The 16,290-nt window shown below is 43.9% G+C and overlaps 1 protein-coding gene across 3 annotated transcripts in view; it reads right to left on the bottom strand.

The window, feature by feature from the left end:
* The window catches only part of LOC145351987 (NACHT, LRR and PYD domains-containing protein 3-like), an 87,003-nt gene that overhangs the window by 29,517 nt on the left and 41,196 nt on the right, over nt 1-16,290 (bottom strand). For all 3 annotated transcript variants that reach the window (XM_080201837.1, XM_080201838.1, XM_080201839.1), the window contains 3 exons: nt 6,379-6,549; nt 6,092-6,262; nt 989-1,159 (listed from right to left, as the gene is read on the bottom strand). In XM_080201837.1, the coding sequence (XP_080057963.1) occupies nt 989-1,159; nt 6,092-6,262; nt 6,379-6,549 (513 nt within the window). The remainder of the gene's footprint in view (nt 1-988; nt 1,160-6,091; nt 6,263-6,378; nt 6,550-16,290) is intronic.

Here is a 16,290-nt window from a genome sequence, read left to right as displayed (position 1 = left end):
GATCCCAATGCCCTAGGAGTATGAAAACCTCCCCCTCACACCATCTTTTCAGCCCATGTATTCATCCTATGTATCCTACTATTTCTACTCTGACTAGCATGTGGCAAGGGTAGTAATCCTGTGATCACCATCTTTGAGGTCCTACTTCTCAGCTTGCTTCCTAGCTCCCTATATTCTGCTTTTAGGGCCTCATCCCTTTTCTTAATGCAGGTAATTTGTACTGACGTGTACTACAACCACTGCATATTCGCCATCCCCCTTCAGAATGTCTTGCAACAGCTCCGAGACATCCTTCAGCCTTGCAATAGGGACCATCCTGGAGTCTCGTTTGCGGGCACAGAAACACCTATCTGTTCCCCTTACAATTGCATCCCCTATAACTATTGCATTCCCACACTTTTTAATCCTCCCCTCTGCAGCAGAATCAACGATGGTGCAATGGATCTGGCTGTTGCTGTTTTCCCCCGAAAGGTTCATCCAAAACAGTTCATCATCCAGGTACTTTATAAAAGAATGTGAGGCAATTCACCTCTATCACCATCCCAAGCAGCACATCCCAGACCTTCACCACTGTCTGGGTAAAAATGTTTCCCTCACATCCCCCTTAAACTTCTCTGCCCCTTACCGTGAATCTATGTTCCATCGTGACTGACCCTTTAACTCTGGGGAACAGCGACTCCCTATTCATTCTGACCATGTTCCTGATAATCTTGTATACCTCGATCAGGTCACCCTCAGTCTTCTCTGCTCCAGTGAAAACAACCCAAGCCTACCCAAGCTCTCAGCATAACTTAAATGTTCCATTCCACGCAGCATCCTGGTGAATCTCTTCTGTACCCTCTCCAGTGCAATCACATCATTTACACCATCATAATTAATTGTGCTATTAAACATATTTATACCAATAAAATGCCATTCTTACTGATAATATCAATAAATGGTTATTGTCAAACATCACCAAAACAATCTTACAAATTCTGGTACTTACTGCAATCTCTGGATTTTACAGTCCGGTTTACTCAGAGCCACAAACAATTGTTTCACTCCTGAATTGCCCAGTTTATTATAACCCAGGTTAAGATACATCAGGACTCGGTTTGCATTCAACATTGAAACTAAATCCTCGGCGCAAGAAGATGTGAGACCCACTTCACTCAGTCTGAAGATGAAAAACATAGATAATTCAAATTTGGATAAGCCCCAGTGCTTAATAACACCATTATGATTTATTAGCATCAATTGATCATGATCATGATTAGCATCAATCAAGATTGATAACGCTAGTAATAATGGAGAGTGTTTATTAAGACAGCTATTGCTAATATTGTAATGTTTATTAATTTTTCTCAAAACAAAAAATATGTGTCAAAGCATTTGGTCTTGCATTCCTGAGGACAGGTGCGCAAGATCACCAGTTTTGAAGTGAAGAAAAATCTATAGCGCATGAAAAACTGATGGTCGGATGGCAAGTGGACTCCGATTGGTCAAGGTGTTGCCATGGATAATGCACTCAGGAACAGAGACCACAAAGCCTGAGTTAAAATTAAAAAGTGTAATTGCTGGATAAATTCCTTTTATCTGAAGAGGACTTGGCTCTTATATGAACATTTAGCTTCTAACAAATCTAAGTAAGGAACCTTGCAAGTCTGTCTGAGAATCACAAATTGGTTGTTAGTGCAATTCTTGGCAAACTCAGAATTATACTAACAACAAATTCCAGATGATCAGTTGGACTTGCAATTTTTTTTACGTTATTCACTCATGGGACCCAGGCCAGCATTTATTGTACAAGAAGCCTGTGTTCCTGTAGTGTATTGTAGCAGTGGTTAGCACTGCTGCTTCACATAACGCTTAGCTTCACAGTGCCAGGGACTCGTTTTTATTCCAGGCTTGGGCCACTGTCTGTGGAGATGGCCACTTCTCCCCATCTCTGCATGGCTTTCCTCCCAGATTGTGAAAGATGTGGTTAGGTGCATTGACCTGAACGGGCACCAGTGTGTGGCAACTAGGGGAATTTCACAGTACTTCATTGCAGTGTTAATGCAAGCTTCCTTGTGACTAGTAAATAAACTTTAATGAATTTTAGCAGTGCTTGGGTAGCTCAGTCAGTAGCGCTTCAGATTATTAATCTGAGGATCCTGGTTTCAAGTACTAGTCTGGCCTAATGGTTCACAAAGGTGGTTGAACGTCTTGTTAAGAAGAAAAAGGAAGGGTATGTAAGGATGAAAAAACAAGGTTCAGTTGGGTCACTTGAGGGTTACAAGGTAGCTAGGAATGAGTTAAAGAAGGGAGAGCCAGGAGGGGGCATGAAAAGTCCTTGGCGGTCGGATAAAAGAAAACCCCAAAGCTTTTTACTCTTGTGTGAGAAATAGAATGACCAGGGTGAGGTTAGGGCCAGTCAAGGATAGTAGTGGGAACTTGTGCATGGAGTCAGAAGAGATAGTGAGGCGTTAAATGAATACTTTTCTTCAGTGTTCACTAAGGAGAGGAGCCATGATTTTGGGGATGAGTGTGTGATAGAGGCTGATAGGATGGAGGAGTTAGATATTCTGGAGGGAAGATGTATTAACAATTTTTAAAAACCCGAGGGTTGATAAGTCCCCTGGGCCAGATGGGATACATCCTAGGATACTTTGGGAGGCAGGTGATGAGATTGCGGAGCCTTTAACTTTGATCTTTGGGTCCTTACTGTATATGGGGATTGTGCCAGAGGACTGGAGAGTGGTGAACGTTGTTCCTCTCTTCAAGGAAGGAAATAGGAATGACCCTAGTAATTATAGGCCAGTTAGTCTTACTTTCGTGGTCGGTAAGTTAATGGAAAGGGCTCCTGAGAGTTAGGATTTATGACTATTTGGAAAGATGTAGTTTAATCCAGGATAGTCAACAAGGTTTCGTGAGGGGTAAATTCTGCCCCACAAATTTGATTGAATTCTTTGAGGAGGTAAATAAGCATGTAGATGAAGGCAGAGCAGTTGATGTCATATACATGGATTTTAGTAAGGTGTTTGATAAGGTTCCCTATGGTAGGCCCAGGAACAAGATAAGGAGGTATGGGCTAGAAGGAAATTTGGCTGACTGGATAAGTAACTGGCTGTCTCATAGAAGATAGAGGGTGGTGGTGGTGGTGGAAGGAAAATTTTCAGACTGGAGGCCAGTTACCAGCAGTATACCACAGGGGTCAGTGCTGGGTCCTCTGCTATTTGTGATTTTCATCAATGACTTGGAAGAGGGGGCTGAAGGATGGGTTAGTAAATTTGCAGATGACACAAAGATTGGTGGAGTAGTGGATGAGGTGGAGGGCTCTTGCAGGCTGCAAAGAGACACTGATAGGATGCAGAGCTGGGCCGAAAAATGGCAGATGGAGTTGAACCCTGATAAGTGTGAGGCGATTCATTTTGGTAGGACAAACTTGAATGTGGATTACAGGGTCAACAGCAGGGTTCTGAGGAGCGTGGAGGAACAGAGAGATCTTGGGGTTCATATTCACAGATCTCTGAAGATTGTCACTCAAGTGGATAGAACCGTGAAGAAGGCTTATAGTGTATTAGCGTTTATTAACAGGGGGTTTGAGTTTAAGAGCCGTGGGGTTATGCTGCAACTTTACCGGACGTTGGTGAGACCACATTTGGAATATTGTGTTCAGTTCTGGTCACCTCACTCTAAGAAGGAAGTGAAAGCATTGGACAGAGCTCAGAGGAGATTTATCAGGACGCTGCCTGGTTTGGAGGGTAGGTCTTATGAGGAATGGTTGAGGAAGCTGGGATTTTTCTCTTTCAAGCAGAGGAGGATGAGAGGCAACTTAATAGAGGTTTATGAGACGATGAGGGGGATAGATAAAATGGATGTGCAGAGACTATTTCCTCTAGTGGATGTAGCTGTTACTCGGGGGCATAACTATAAGATTCATGGGGGTAGAGAGAGGACGGATATCCAAGGTGGATTCTTCACTCTGAGTGGTTGGGATGTGGAATACACTGCCTGCTGTGATAGTCGAGTTGGAACTTTAGGAACTTTCAAGCGGTTATTGGATAGGCACATGGAACACACCAGAATTATAGGGAGTGGGACAGCTTGATCTTGGGTTTAGACATAGCTCGGCACAACATTGAGGGCCGAAGGGCTTGTACTGTGCTGTACTGTACTATGTTTCTATTTCTATGTTTTGCTTGAAGATGCTACACAGATATCACTGAATCATTGGTGGAGGGAGTGCATGTTTGTGGAGGGATGTCAATCAAATGAATTGCTTTGTTGTGGATGGTAATGAGTGTTATGACAGCTGCACTTATCCAGGCAAGTGGAGAGTATGCCATCACTCTCCTGGCTTATGTCCTGTGTAGCGGGCAGTCTTTGAGAGTCAGGTGAGTTATAGGATTCCTAGTTTCTCGTCTCACATTACTTATATGGCTGGGGAGTTGCTTAGCTCAGTTGGCTGTTTTATAATGTAAAGCAATGCTAACAGCATGGGTTTAAATCCCATACCGGCCAAGGTCATTCACGAAAGCAAGTCTTCTCAACCTTGCTCCCCGCATTTAACCTAATGTGATTTAGGTTGAATCACATCCTGCCATTTATTTGGGACTACCGACTTTCTTTTATTTATATGGCAAGATCTGTTGAGTTCTCGTCAATGGTAACCCCCAGGATACTGATAGTGGGGGATTCAGCAATGGGAATGTCATGGAATGTAAAGGGCTACTGGTTAACTCCTCTCTTGGTGGAAATAGTTATTGCCTGGGTCTTGTGTGGTGTGAATGTTACTTGCCACTTGTCAGCCCAAGTCTGGATATTGTCCAGGTCTTGCTGTATTTGGACATGGATTGCTTCAGAATCTGAGGCGTTACAAATGGTACTGAACATTGTGCAGTCATCTGCAAACATCCCACTTCTGACCTTACGATGGAAGGAAGGTCGTTGATGAAACAACTGAAGAGGATTGAGCCTAGGACACTACCCTAGGGGATTCCTGCAGTAATGTCCTGCAGCTGCGATGACTGAACTCCAACCACTACAACCATTTTCCTTTCTGTCAGGTATGACCGCAACCAAGAAGGTTTTTATCCCTGGATCCTCTTAACTCCAGTTTTGCTAGGGCTAGTTGATGCCACACTAGGTCAAGTGCAGCCTTGATGTCAAGGGCTGTCACTCTCACCTCCCCAATTCAGTCCTTATACCATGTTTGAATTAGGCAGTAATGAAGTCAGGAGCTGAGGGACTCTTATGTTGTTTAGCACACAAGTAGTCCTATGTTGTGGCTTCACCAGGTGGACACTTCTTAGCTATCCTGGTGCTGCTCCTGGCACGCCCTCCTGCACTCTTGATTCAATCATGTCTAATCCGTCCACTTGTCAGTAATGGTAAATTGGGAAATACCAGGTCGTGAGATTACAACGTGCAATTGAGTATAATTCTGCTGCTACTCATGGCCCACAGAGCCAAATAGATGCCCAGTCTTAAGTTGCCATGTCTATTTAGCACATTGGAAGTGCCTCACAACACATTGAAGGATATCCTCAATATGAAGATGGGACTTTGTCTCCACATGGACTATGCAGTGGTCACACTCACCGATACATCATGACTGATGAATCTGCAGCCGATAGATTTGTAAGGATGAGGCCAAATATGTTTTTCCCTCTTGTTGATTCTCTCAACATCTGCCACAGTCAGTCTCGCAGCTATGTCCTTTAGCACCTGGCCAGCTCGTCCTGTGGTGGTACTACTGAACCCCTGTTGGTGATGGACTTTGAAGTCCCTACACCCAGAGTACATTCTGTGCCCTTGCCACCTTCAGTGTTTTCTTCAAGTGGTGTTGAACAAGGAGGATTTATCAGCTGAAGGGGACAATGCCTGGTCATCAGCAGGTGGTTTCCTTGCCCATGTGTGACCTGATGCCATGAGATTTCATGGGACCCAGAGTTGATGTTGAGGTGTCCCAGGGTAATACTCAAGTATTCCGCTACCAAGCTACTATTTGTTTATTCATAGCACTCACTGATATTGTAATTTATCAACGTTAGTTACGATTCAATTGTAAAGAAATATTAGACTTCCAGTTAATAAACACAATCTCTCACAATCAGGTACTTACACCAGATTCTGTATTTTACAGTCCGGACTTGCCAGTGCTGCAAACAGTTGTTTCACTCCTGAATCTCCCAGTTTGTTGCTACTAAGGTTCAGCTCAATCAATGACTGATTTTTGCTGACAGTAAAGGCAAGATCCTTGGCACAAGACGCTGTGAGACCGCAATCAGCCAGCCTGCAAATCAGAGGCAGTAAGAATCTGGATACATCCGATTATTTGTGAATAACATTATTACTGATATGAACGAGTGTCAGATATCCAGAAATTATAAACAAAATCTGGTAACTTACCACAATTTTTGTACTTTACAATCTGGATTTATCAGAGCCTCAGACAATAGTTTCACTCCTGAATCTCCCAATTTATTATTGTTCAAATTCAGAGATGTCAATGACCGGTTTGTATTGAGAGCAGAGGCCAGGTCCTTGGCACCACAATCTGAGAGAATGTTTTCCTCCAGTCTGAAGATGAAAGGAGATAAAGTGACGGTTGGGATGATGGAGGAGGTGGAGAACAAATAGCATTAATGAGGGTAACTACTCAATTTTAAATGTACTGCTACTAAGTACCACATTAGGTTTTCAGATTTTGTGAAAATATTTTATTGAATATTTTAATTTTGAAAAAAATAATGCAAACTCTCAAAGATAGGTATAGTTCAGCAAGATCATTTTCAAAGATGTATGTGTAGGAAGAGACAGAATAAAAAAAACTCAGATGGTTTGGATTATTCCTCGCGTCCAGCAGCTCCCATCATACAAGTAATGAAAGGATACATTATAGGATGAGAGAAATCAGGGTAACATCTGTAGCCGGCAGATTTATAAGGATGAGGTCAAGTATGTTTTTCCCCTCTTGTTGGTCGCCTCATCACCCGCCACAGTCCCAGTCCAGCAGCTGAGTCCTTCAGGGCCTGGCCACAATTGGCTCAGTGGTAAACAACCAGACAGGATAACTGCAACAGTGTTACAGAACTCATGGAAAATCTTTAGGCGTACATCCTCGGAGCAAATCTTTAAAGTCACGTTTTTCAAACTGTTTTCCTCGGGGCCCACTTTTGCCAAATGTCCAACCTTCGGGACTCGCGCCACGTTCACCTACATTTAATGAGACAGATGAGTCTGTTTGGTTTGCACAATCACTCTCAAATCAGGTTCATAAAATGAGAGGGCAACACACATCTTAGGTGCAGAGCTCAGTTCCTCTGTGCAGTCTTCACTTTTGTGAGAATAGAAAATTGCAACTTACACATGTAGGACATTATGTACAGCAATAGCAACATGATGCTTGTTTTACTCAGCACTTGACTTCTGGGAGATAGTAATCCAGAATGCTGATGACCTCATGGATTTGTGGCATGTTTTTAATGCGCTGTCACAGGTCAGGTGGAACAGTTCAGACTCCTTACCTGCAATCAGTTGCAAGATGATAATTGATTCTGTGGTCTCAAATGCAAAGGGATTTTCCACCCACCTCTGCTTTCAAAATCTGAAACTTCTTCTCTGGAAAGTAGCAACAAAAACTTTCGCTCGGCACTGTCAGACGTGACTGAAAACAACCTGTTAGTCTATTGACAGTTCCCTTACTAAACTGTTTACTTCAATGTGCCGTAGCGTTGTGTGGAACATGCAGCAGTTTTGGCTTTTTACTTGCACTTGCAAAACTTTCAATGACTTCTGGAAAGCATCTATTTTTTTCCCAGTGCCAAAAGTAATCATCCTTCCCTTGCAACTTTAGGTTCAGTTCATTTAGAATTGAAAAGACGTCTGCAAGGTGAGTTAGCATCTAACTTTCCTCAGCAAATGAATCAATCTGAGGGGATAATTTCTTGAGGAGGAAAGTGTGGATTTCTTAGCTCAGTTTATAAATTCTGCCAAGCAGCTGACCCCTTGACAGCCAACGTACCTCAGTGTGGAACAATAAGTGTGCGTGCTCGACCCCTATTTCGGAACACAAAGACTCAAAAAGCGTGGTATAGAGTGCGCTGCGTTTAATGAAATTCACAACTTCCATAGTTCCTTTCAACTCCACTTCAAGATTGGATGGAATTCCTTTTCAAGCCAATGCTTCGCAACGAATGAAGGAATGCTTCCAGACAATGCCCTCACCAGCTGCTCCCTTCATCCTTATAACTCCACTTTTTTGCCCAGTCACATTGGCAACCCAATCGCTTGTGATTCCTCGACAATTAACCCAGTAAAGCACTCAGTTTCCAACCACAACTACTCAATGCTTCAAAGAGTTGTGTGGCAAATGTGTTTGTTGGTAATGCCAAATAGCACAGCATATCAAAAACTTGTGCCGAACATATCTAATGTAAACTAGCAACACTGCACAATCTGTAACGTCTGTCCTTTCCCACAGTTGTATTAAGAAGGACTGTGCTGGCTTTAAATGAGAAATAAGCTATATTTCTAAATTCTCACCTATATCACTAATTTGCTGAGCCACTGTTATCACTAAGTGGGATGCATTTAGATGTGAGGTCAGCTGAAAAACCTAGGATTGTGAGAGTCATGTCTAATGCTGCAGGGAGAATTAATCTCCCTGCAACAGCATGGGGCACGTTCTCTTTAGGTATGTGGTAAGCTACCATGTACAAGACTAATTGTTCTTTGTCATTCGGTGTTAAATTTCTGCTATGAATTTGAGCTGATGATTTCAGTTATTGGCGCACCTTATTTAAAAAAAAACAAGGATTTGTTTCCTAGATCTCCATGCTTAGTCTTCAGATGTTTTTGCAGTTTTGAGGATTTTGCTATACGCCAGTATTTTCCTACCTATAACACCTACTGCTAGGGAGGAAATTGCAAAGATATTTGAATCATCAATAGACAGAGGTGATATGCGTGAAGACTGGAGGGTGGCAAACATTTTCCCTTTGTTTAAGAAGGGCTGCAGGGAAAAGCCTGAGAACTACAGGCCAGTCAGCTTCACATCTGTAGTGGCTAAGTTGTTAGAAGGTATTCTGAGAGGATCTACAGGCATTTAGGAGGTGCAAGGACTGATTAGGGAGAGTCAGCAAGGCTTTGAGAGTGGAAAATCATGTCTCACAAATTTGATAGAGTTTTTTGAAGGGCTAACCAAGAAGGAAGATGAAGGCGGAGCAGTTGATGTTGTTTACATGAACTTAAGCAAGACCGTTGACAAAGTACTTCATGGCAGGTTGTTGCATAAGGTCAAACTGCACAGGATCCAGGGATAGGTAGCCAAATTGATACAAAATTGGCTTGATGAAGAAGACAGAGGCCTGAGACCAGCGGTGTGTCTCAGGGATCGGTGCTGGATCCACTGTTATTTGTCATTTATATTATTGATTTGGAAGAGAATTTAAGAGGCAAGGTTAGTAAGTTTGCAGGTGACACCAAGATTAGTGGCACAATGGACAAGTGAAGACTGTTATTTAGGATTGCAACAGGATCTTGATCAATTGGGCCAGTGGACTGATGAATGGCAGATAGAGTTTAATTTTGATAAATGTGAGGTAATGCATTTTGGTTGATCGAACCAGGGCAGGATATGCTCAGTTAATAGTATGATGCTGGGGAGAGTTATAGAAGAGAGAGGTCTAGGTGTACAGGTACATAGCTCCTTGAAAGTGGAATCAAAGCTGGACAAGGTTGTGAAGAAGGCACTCGGCACGCATGGTTTCATTGTTCAGAACACTGAATACAGGAGTTGGGACAACTTGAAGTTGTACAAGACACATTTGTGTCTTGTACAACTTTTTGATTGTATGGCCACATTTGGAATACTTTGGACAGTGCTGGTCATGCCATTATAGAAAGGATATTATTAAACTAGAAAAAGTGCAGAAAAAATTTACTGGGATGCTACTGGAACTTGACGTTTTGAGTTATAAGGAGAGGTTGAATAGATTGAAACTTTTTCCCTGGAGCATAGGAGACATACGGGTGATCTTATAGCAGTCTATAAAATAATGAGGGGCATGGATCAGTTGGACAGTCAACATCTTTTCCCAAAGGAAGTCTAACACGAGATCATAGGTTTGAGGTGAGAGGGAAGAGTTAAAAAAGGGTCCAAAGGGCATTTTTTTCACACAGATGGTGGTGAGTACAAGCTGCCAGAGGTAGTAGTAGAGTAAAATTTTGTCTTTTAAAAAGCATTTAGACTTTTACATGGATACACAGATATATGGGCCAAATGCAGACAATTGAGACTAACTTAATGTTTAAAGAAAGGGTGGCATGGACAAGTTGGACAGAAGGGCCTGTTTCTCTGCTTGAAATCTCGACGATTCTATGGCTTTGCATCCTAATTTTGCACAACTATCAAAACCATACCTCAAGAAATTATTTTTACACTGCTTTTTTTTTTGCTTTTAATTTTTTCTTTGTAGATGTTCATCTCCAGAGGCCCTGGTGTTCTGTACAGTGCTAACAGTAGCACTGTTCTGTCCTGTTGTGGACTCTGTAAAGCAACTCTCTGCAGTAGATTCTGATGTGGGATCCTTGTCGATTGGTACACTATCTTTGGTCGTTTCCAATGATCCATGTTCACAGTCCTTGTGCGGCTCATGAAAGAAGCTTGCCTCCAAGTGAATCTATGTCAAAAGCACACACATTCAGGGCACTTGGCTCCACATGTATGTGCAGGGCATGCTGACCACCTCAACTGTTGTGTTTCAGAGTCGGAGACTACTATTAATTATGTTTATTTCAGCTCTCAGTGTACAGCAGTCAGCTTCTCCAGCCAGAACATGAGACAAAATCTCTTCTACTTGAGACAAGCTGCTAATGGTCTCAGTGCTTCACTCTATACATCCCCTGTTTGGTGCATAGTTTCCAATGGAGGAAAAAAAATGAGGGTTTGGCTGCATTTAGAGTAGTGTGTGGTTCTTGGCACCTCAGTTAAATGATCTTTGGGGAACGCCACGATCCTTTTAGCACCTGCACACAGCCCATATGCAGATCATGGCTCCCACTTTGAAAAAGCCTACTTCAAATTAGCTACTGCCACTATTCAACCACAAAAAATTCAGGATATTAACAAGGGTGAAATGACAGTTAGACCACCAGGGAGTTTTAAGCCATACTTGGGCAAGCACTAAAGAATGCTTCCCCATTCCAGCCACCTTGAAGGTGTTAAAGCCAAAATATAACATCTTTTCCCAGGATGTATAGTCTGTCTGAACCATAAAAGGAGCTATTCAGAGATTATAAAACCCTAAAACACCTAATCCCAAAATAACAAAAGTACATAAAAAGCAACACCAATAGCTGCAACAGACTTTCCCTCCTTCCCCCATCAGTACTTATAGGCCATACAACCAGCTGCATACCGACCACCAACCTGCCACCCTGCTGTGGTGCAACTGGTATCATCTATAAAATACTCCCACAATGCTTACAGCACATAAAAAAGACCAGGTAAATATCAGTCAACCCTCATATCATACGACTAATTTAGCATTCTCCTGATTAGAATGAAGGCCAACAACAACCCCCAAAACAAAATATCTTGATTTGCAAACATTGAATTCCAAGGATGAGAAATTACCTCAGGGCCAGAAACAGAGTGGGCAGATCCCTTACCCACCCTGCTCCCCCAGCACCACACATCAATATCAACGTTGAATGCAAATGATAATGCACAGTAAACTAAGGCCTTCCTTGCTCCACTGTCAGAGCATACCAGTGGATGAGATCAGAGAGAAAAAAAGGGCAATCCTGATTTTCAGGGTGGTAGGCAACAAATGTCTCTGAGTTCATATATCATATAATACATATATTGTTCCTTTTTTTAAGAAGGGTAGCAAGAATAATGCAGGTAATTACAGGTCAGTGAGCCTTCTTGCATCAGTGGTAGGGAAATTATAGGAGAGGATTCTTCGGGACAGGATTTATTCCCACTTGGAAGTAAGAGGTAAAATGGTTTTGTGAAGGAGAGGTCGTGTCTCACTAACTTGAAAGAGTTTTTTGATGAAGATGATTGATGAGGGTAGGGCAGTGGATGCTGTTAACATGGACTTCAGTAAGGCCTTTGACAAGGTCCCTCATGCAGAGTGCTGCAGAAGGTGAAGTCTCATGGATCAGAGGTGAGCTGGCAAGGTGGATACAAAACTGGCTCTGTCAAAGAAGAGGGTAGCAGTAGAATGGTGCATTTCTGAATGGAGGGCTGTGACAAGTGGCATTCCTCAGGGTTCAGTGCTAGGACCTTTGCCATTTGTAATATAGAAAATGATTTGGAGGAAAATGTAACTGGTTTAATTAGTAAGTTTGCGGATGACACAAAGATTGGTGGATTTGCAGATAGTGATGAGGACCATCAGAGGATACAGAAGGATATAGAAACTTGGGTGGAGAGATGGCAGATGGAGTTTAACCTAGACAATTGTGAGGTAATGCATTTTAGAAGGCCTAATACAGATAGGAAATATATAGTAAATGACAGAACCCTTAAAAGGCGTTTGACAAGGTGCCTCACAAGAGGTTATTGCAGAAGGTCAGGGGACATGGAGTTGGGGGTAGGGTGTTAGCGTGGATAGAGGATTGGCTGTCAAATAGGAGGCAGAGAGTGGGGGTCAATGGGTGCTATTCGGATTGGCGGTTGGTGACTAGTGGAGTGCCCGGGCCTCAGCTACTTACCATTTATATAGATGATCTGGAGGAGGGAACCGAGTGTATGGTGTCGAAATTTGCTGATGACACCAAGGTTGGTGGAACGGCAAATTGTGCGGAAGGCATGGAGAGTCTGCAGAAGGATCTAGATAGGCTGGGCGAATAGGCCAGGAACTGGCAAATGGAATTTAATGTTGGCAAATGTGAGGTTGTCCACTTTGGTAGGAATAATGGTAGGAAGGACTATTACTTACGTGGCGAAAAACTGCAGCATGCGACGGTGCAGAGGGACCTCGGGGTCCTTGTGCATGAGTCGCAAAAACCCAGCCTACAGGTGCAGCAGGTGGTCAGGAAGGCGAATGGGATGCTGGCCTTCATCGCGAGAGGGATTGAAGATAAAAGTAGGGAGGTCTTGCTGCAGCTGTATAGGGCACTGGTGAGGCCGCAGCTGGAGTACTGTGTGCAGTTTTGGTCGCCGCACTTACGCAAGGATATTTTGGCGTTGGAGGGAGTGCAGAGGAGGTTTACTAGGCTGATTCTGGAGTTGAGGGGGTTGAACTATGAGGAGAGGCTGAATAAACTAGGCTTGTACTCATTAGAGTTTAGAAGAATGAGGGGAGGTCTCATTGAGACATATAAGATGTTGAATGGGATGGATAGGATAGAGGTGGGATGGATAGGATAGAGGTGGAGAGGCTCTTCCCGCTTAGAAAGGACAGTAGGACTAGAGGGCACAGCCTCAAGATAAAGGGGGGGCGGTTTAGAACAGAGTTGAGGAGGAACTTCTTCACTCAAAGAGTAGTGAACCTCTGGAATTCTCTGCCCGTTGAAGTGGTGGAGGCTGCCTCGCTCAATATTTTTAAGACGTGGGTTGATAGGTTTTTGATAGGCAAGGGGATTAAGGGTTATGGGGAGAGGGCGAGAATGTGGAACTGAGCCACGACAGATCAGCCATGATCTTATTGAATGGCGGGACAGGCTCGAGGGACTAGATGGCCTACTCCTGCTCCTATTTCTTATGTTATGTTCTTAAAGCAAAGGGATCTGGGTGTACAGGTACACAGGTCACTGAAACTGGCAATGCAGGTGGAGAAAATAGTTAAGGCGGCGTACAGCATGCTTGCCTTCATAGGCCAGGGCACTGAATTAAAAAATTGGCAACTCATGTTGCAGCTTTATCGAACCTTAGTTAGGCTGCACTTGGAATAGAGTGTTCAATTCTGGTTGCCACACTACCAGAAATAATTGGAGGCTGGAGAGGGTACAGAAAAGATTTACCAGGATGATGCCTGGTATGGCGGGCATTAACTATGAAGAGGGGTTGGAGAAACTTGGTTTGTTCTCACTGGAATGACGGAGGTTGAGGGGTGACCTGATAGAAGTTTACAAGATTATGACAGGCATGGACAGAGTGGATAGTCAGAAGCTTATTCCCAAGGTGCAAGTGTCAATTACTCGGAGGACAGGTTTAAGGTGCGAGGGGTAAGATTTAAAGGAGATGTATGAGGCAGATGTTTTACACAGAAGTGGTGAGTGCCTGGAACTCACTACCAGGGGAGTAGTGGAAGCAAATACAGTAGTGGCTTTTAAAGGGCATCTTGACAAATAAACGAATAGGATGAGAATAGAGGGATATGGTCCCTGGATGCGTAGACGGTTTTAGTTAAGTTGGGCAGCGTGGTCGGTGCAGGCTTGGGGGGCCAACAGGGCTGATCATGCGGTGTAGTTTTCTTTGTTCATACACCTTTGTCAGGATAAAACGCAATAACAAAAAAAATCAGCGGTACAATGAAAAGGGTTAATGACGAACTACAGGATAATACAACGATCAATGGAGCTTGGAAACATAAGAACATAAGAAATAGGAGCAGGAGTAGGCCATCTGGCCCTTCGAGCCTGCCCCGCCATTCAATAAGATCATGGCTGATCTGTCGTGGCTCAGTTCCACTTTCCCGCCCTCTCCCCATAACCCTTAATCCCCTCTCTTATCAAAAACCCATCAACCCGCTTCTTAAAAATATTTAGCGAGGCAGCCTCCACCACTTCAACGGGCAGAGAATTCCAGATATTCACCACCCTTTGAGTGAAGAAGTTCCTCCTCAACTCCGTTCTAAACCGCCCCCCCTTTATCTTGAGGCTGTGCCCCCTAGTCCTACTGTCTTTTTTGAGCGGGAAGAGTCTCTCCACCTCTATCCTATCCATCCCATTCATCATCTTATACGTCTCAATGAGATCTCCCCTCATTCTTCTAAACTCTAACGAGTACAAGCCTAGTTTATTCAGCCTCTCCTCATAGCTCAACCCCCTCAACTCCGGTATCAGCCTAGTAAACCTCCTCTACACTCCCTCCAAGGCCAAAATATCCTTGCGCAGGTGCGGCGCCCAAAACTGCACACAGTACTCCAGCTGCGGCCTCACCAATGCCCTATACAGCTGCAGCAAGACCTCCCTACTTTTATATTCAATCCCCCTCGCTATGAAGGCCAGCATCCCATTCGCCTTCCTGACCACCTGCTGCACCTGCAGGCTGGGTTTTTGCGACTCATGCACAAGGACCCCGAGGTCCCTCTGCACCGTCGCCTGCTGCAGTTTTTCGCCACGTAAGTAATAGTCCTTCCTACCATTCTTCCTACCAAAGTGGACCACCTCACACTTGCCAACATTAAATTCCATTTGCCATTTCCTGGCCCATTCACCCAGCCTATCTAGATCCTTCTGCAGACTCTCCACACCCTCCGCACAATTTGCCTTTCCCCCAATCTTGGTGTCATCAGCAAATTTCAACACCCTACACTCGGTTCCCTCCTAAATGTGTGACAAGCTCATGGACGAATATCCAGGACCCATCCAGAATTTCAGCAAAGCCTGCAGATCTCTACCACATCATTGCCCTGAAGCTCTGGTAAAAAGAAACCTAGGCCCCAGTGGGTGGCAAAGACTCGTCATGTCCAGTCACCTCCAGCTCTTCTTGGTGGCACAGTGGTTAGCACTGCTGCCTCAGTACCAGGGTTTCGGGTTCAATTCCAACTTTGGCTGACTGCGTGGGGTGAGTTAACCGTGATCAATGAACAGGGTTACAGAGATAGGGTGGGGGAGTGGGCCTAGACAGAGCACTTTTTCAGAGAGTTAGTGCAGACTCAGTGGGCTAAATGGCCCCCTTCTGCACTGTCGAGATTCCGTTGAATTGATAGAGGATAAGACAACATGGGAACAGAGGTCGGAGTCTTTGACTGACCCCAGGTATCAAAAATCAAATAGCAAGTGCTCTATCAACCTCAAAAGGCTCAGTCTCAACTTGACATTATAAAGCCTAACAGCCAGTGCTCAAAGTCAACTGGGAATTCACCTAGAGCTCTGGTCTGGAGACTCAGAACATGGATACTCCTTCTTCAGCCCCAAATACCCGAATCAACCAGGATATTGACATACCTTGCAGCAGGATTGACAAGGACTGATCATGAGCTCCTTCCGACAAAAATGCCCCATCGACTGATAGGATTCTTTTCTCTGCTTTATCCGTTCACATCCAGATATCTTGCATCTTATCAAAGTGAGCACCAATAATCTATGCTGGGGCATCAAGACCATTGTCCATAACTTCATTCACAATGGCAGCCATCA

Source organism: Carcharhinus amblyrhynchos, chromosome 13 (genome assembly GCF_965287045.1).
Source record: "Carcharhinus amblyrhynchos chromosome 13, sCarAmb.v2.hapA, whole genome shotgun sequence".
Lineage (NCBI taxonomy): Eukaryota > Metazoa > Chordata > Chondrichthyes > Carcharhiniformes > Carcharhinidae > Carcharhinus > Carcharhinus amblyrhynchos.
Note: the sequence above shows the minus strand (reverse complement) of the source record. Positions and strands in the feature narration are given on the sequence as shown.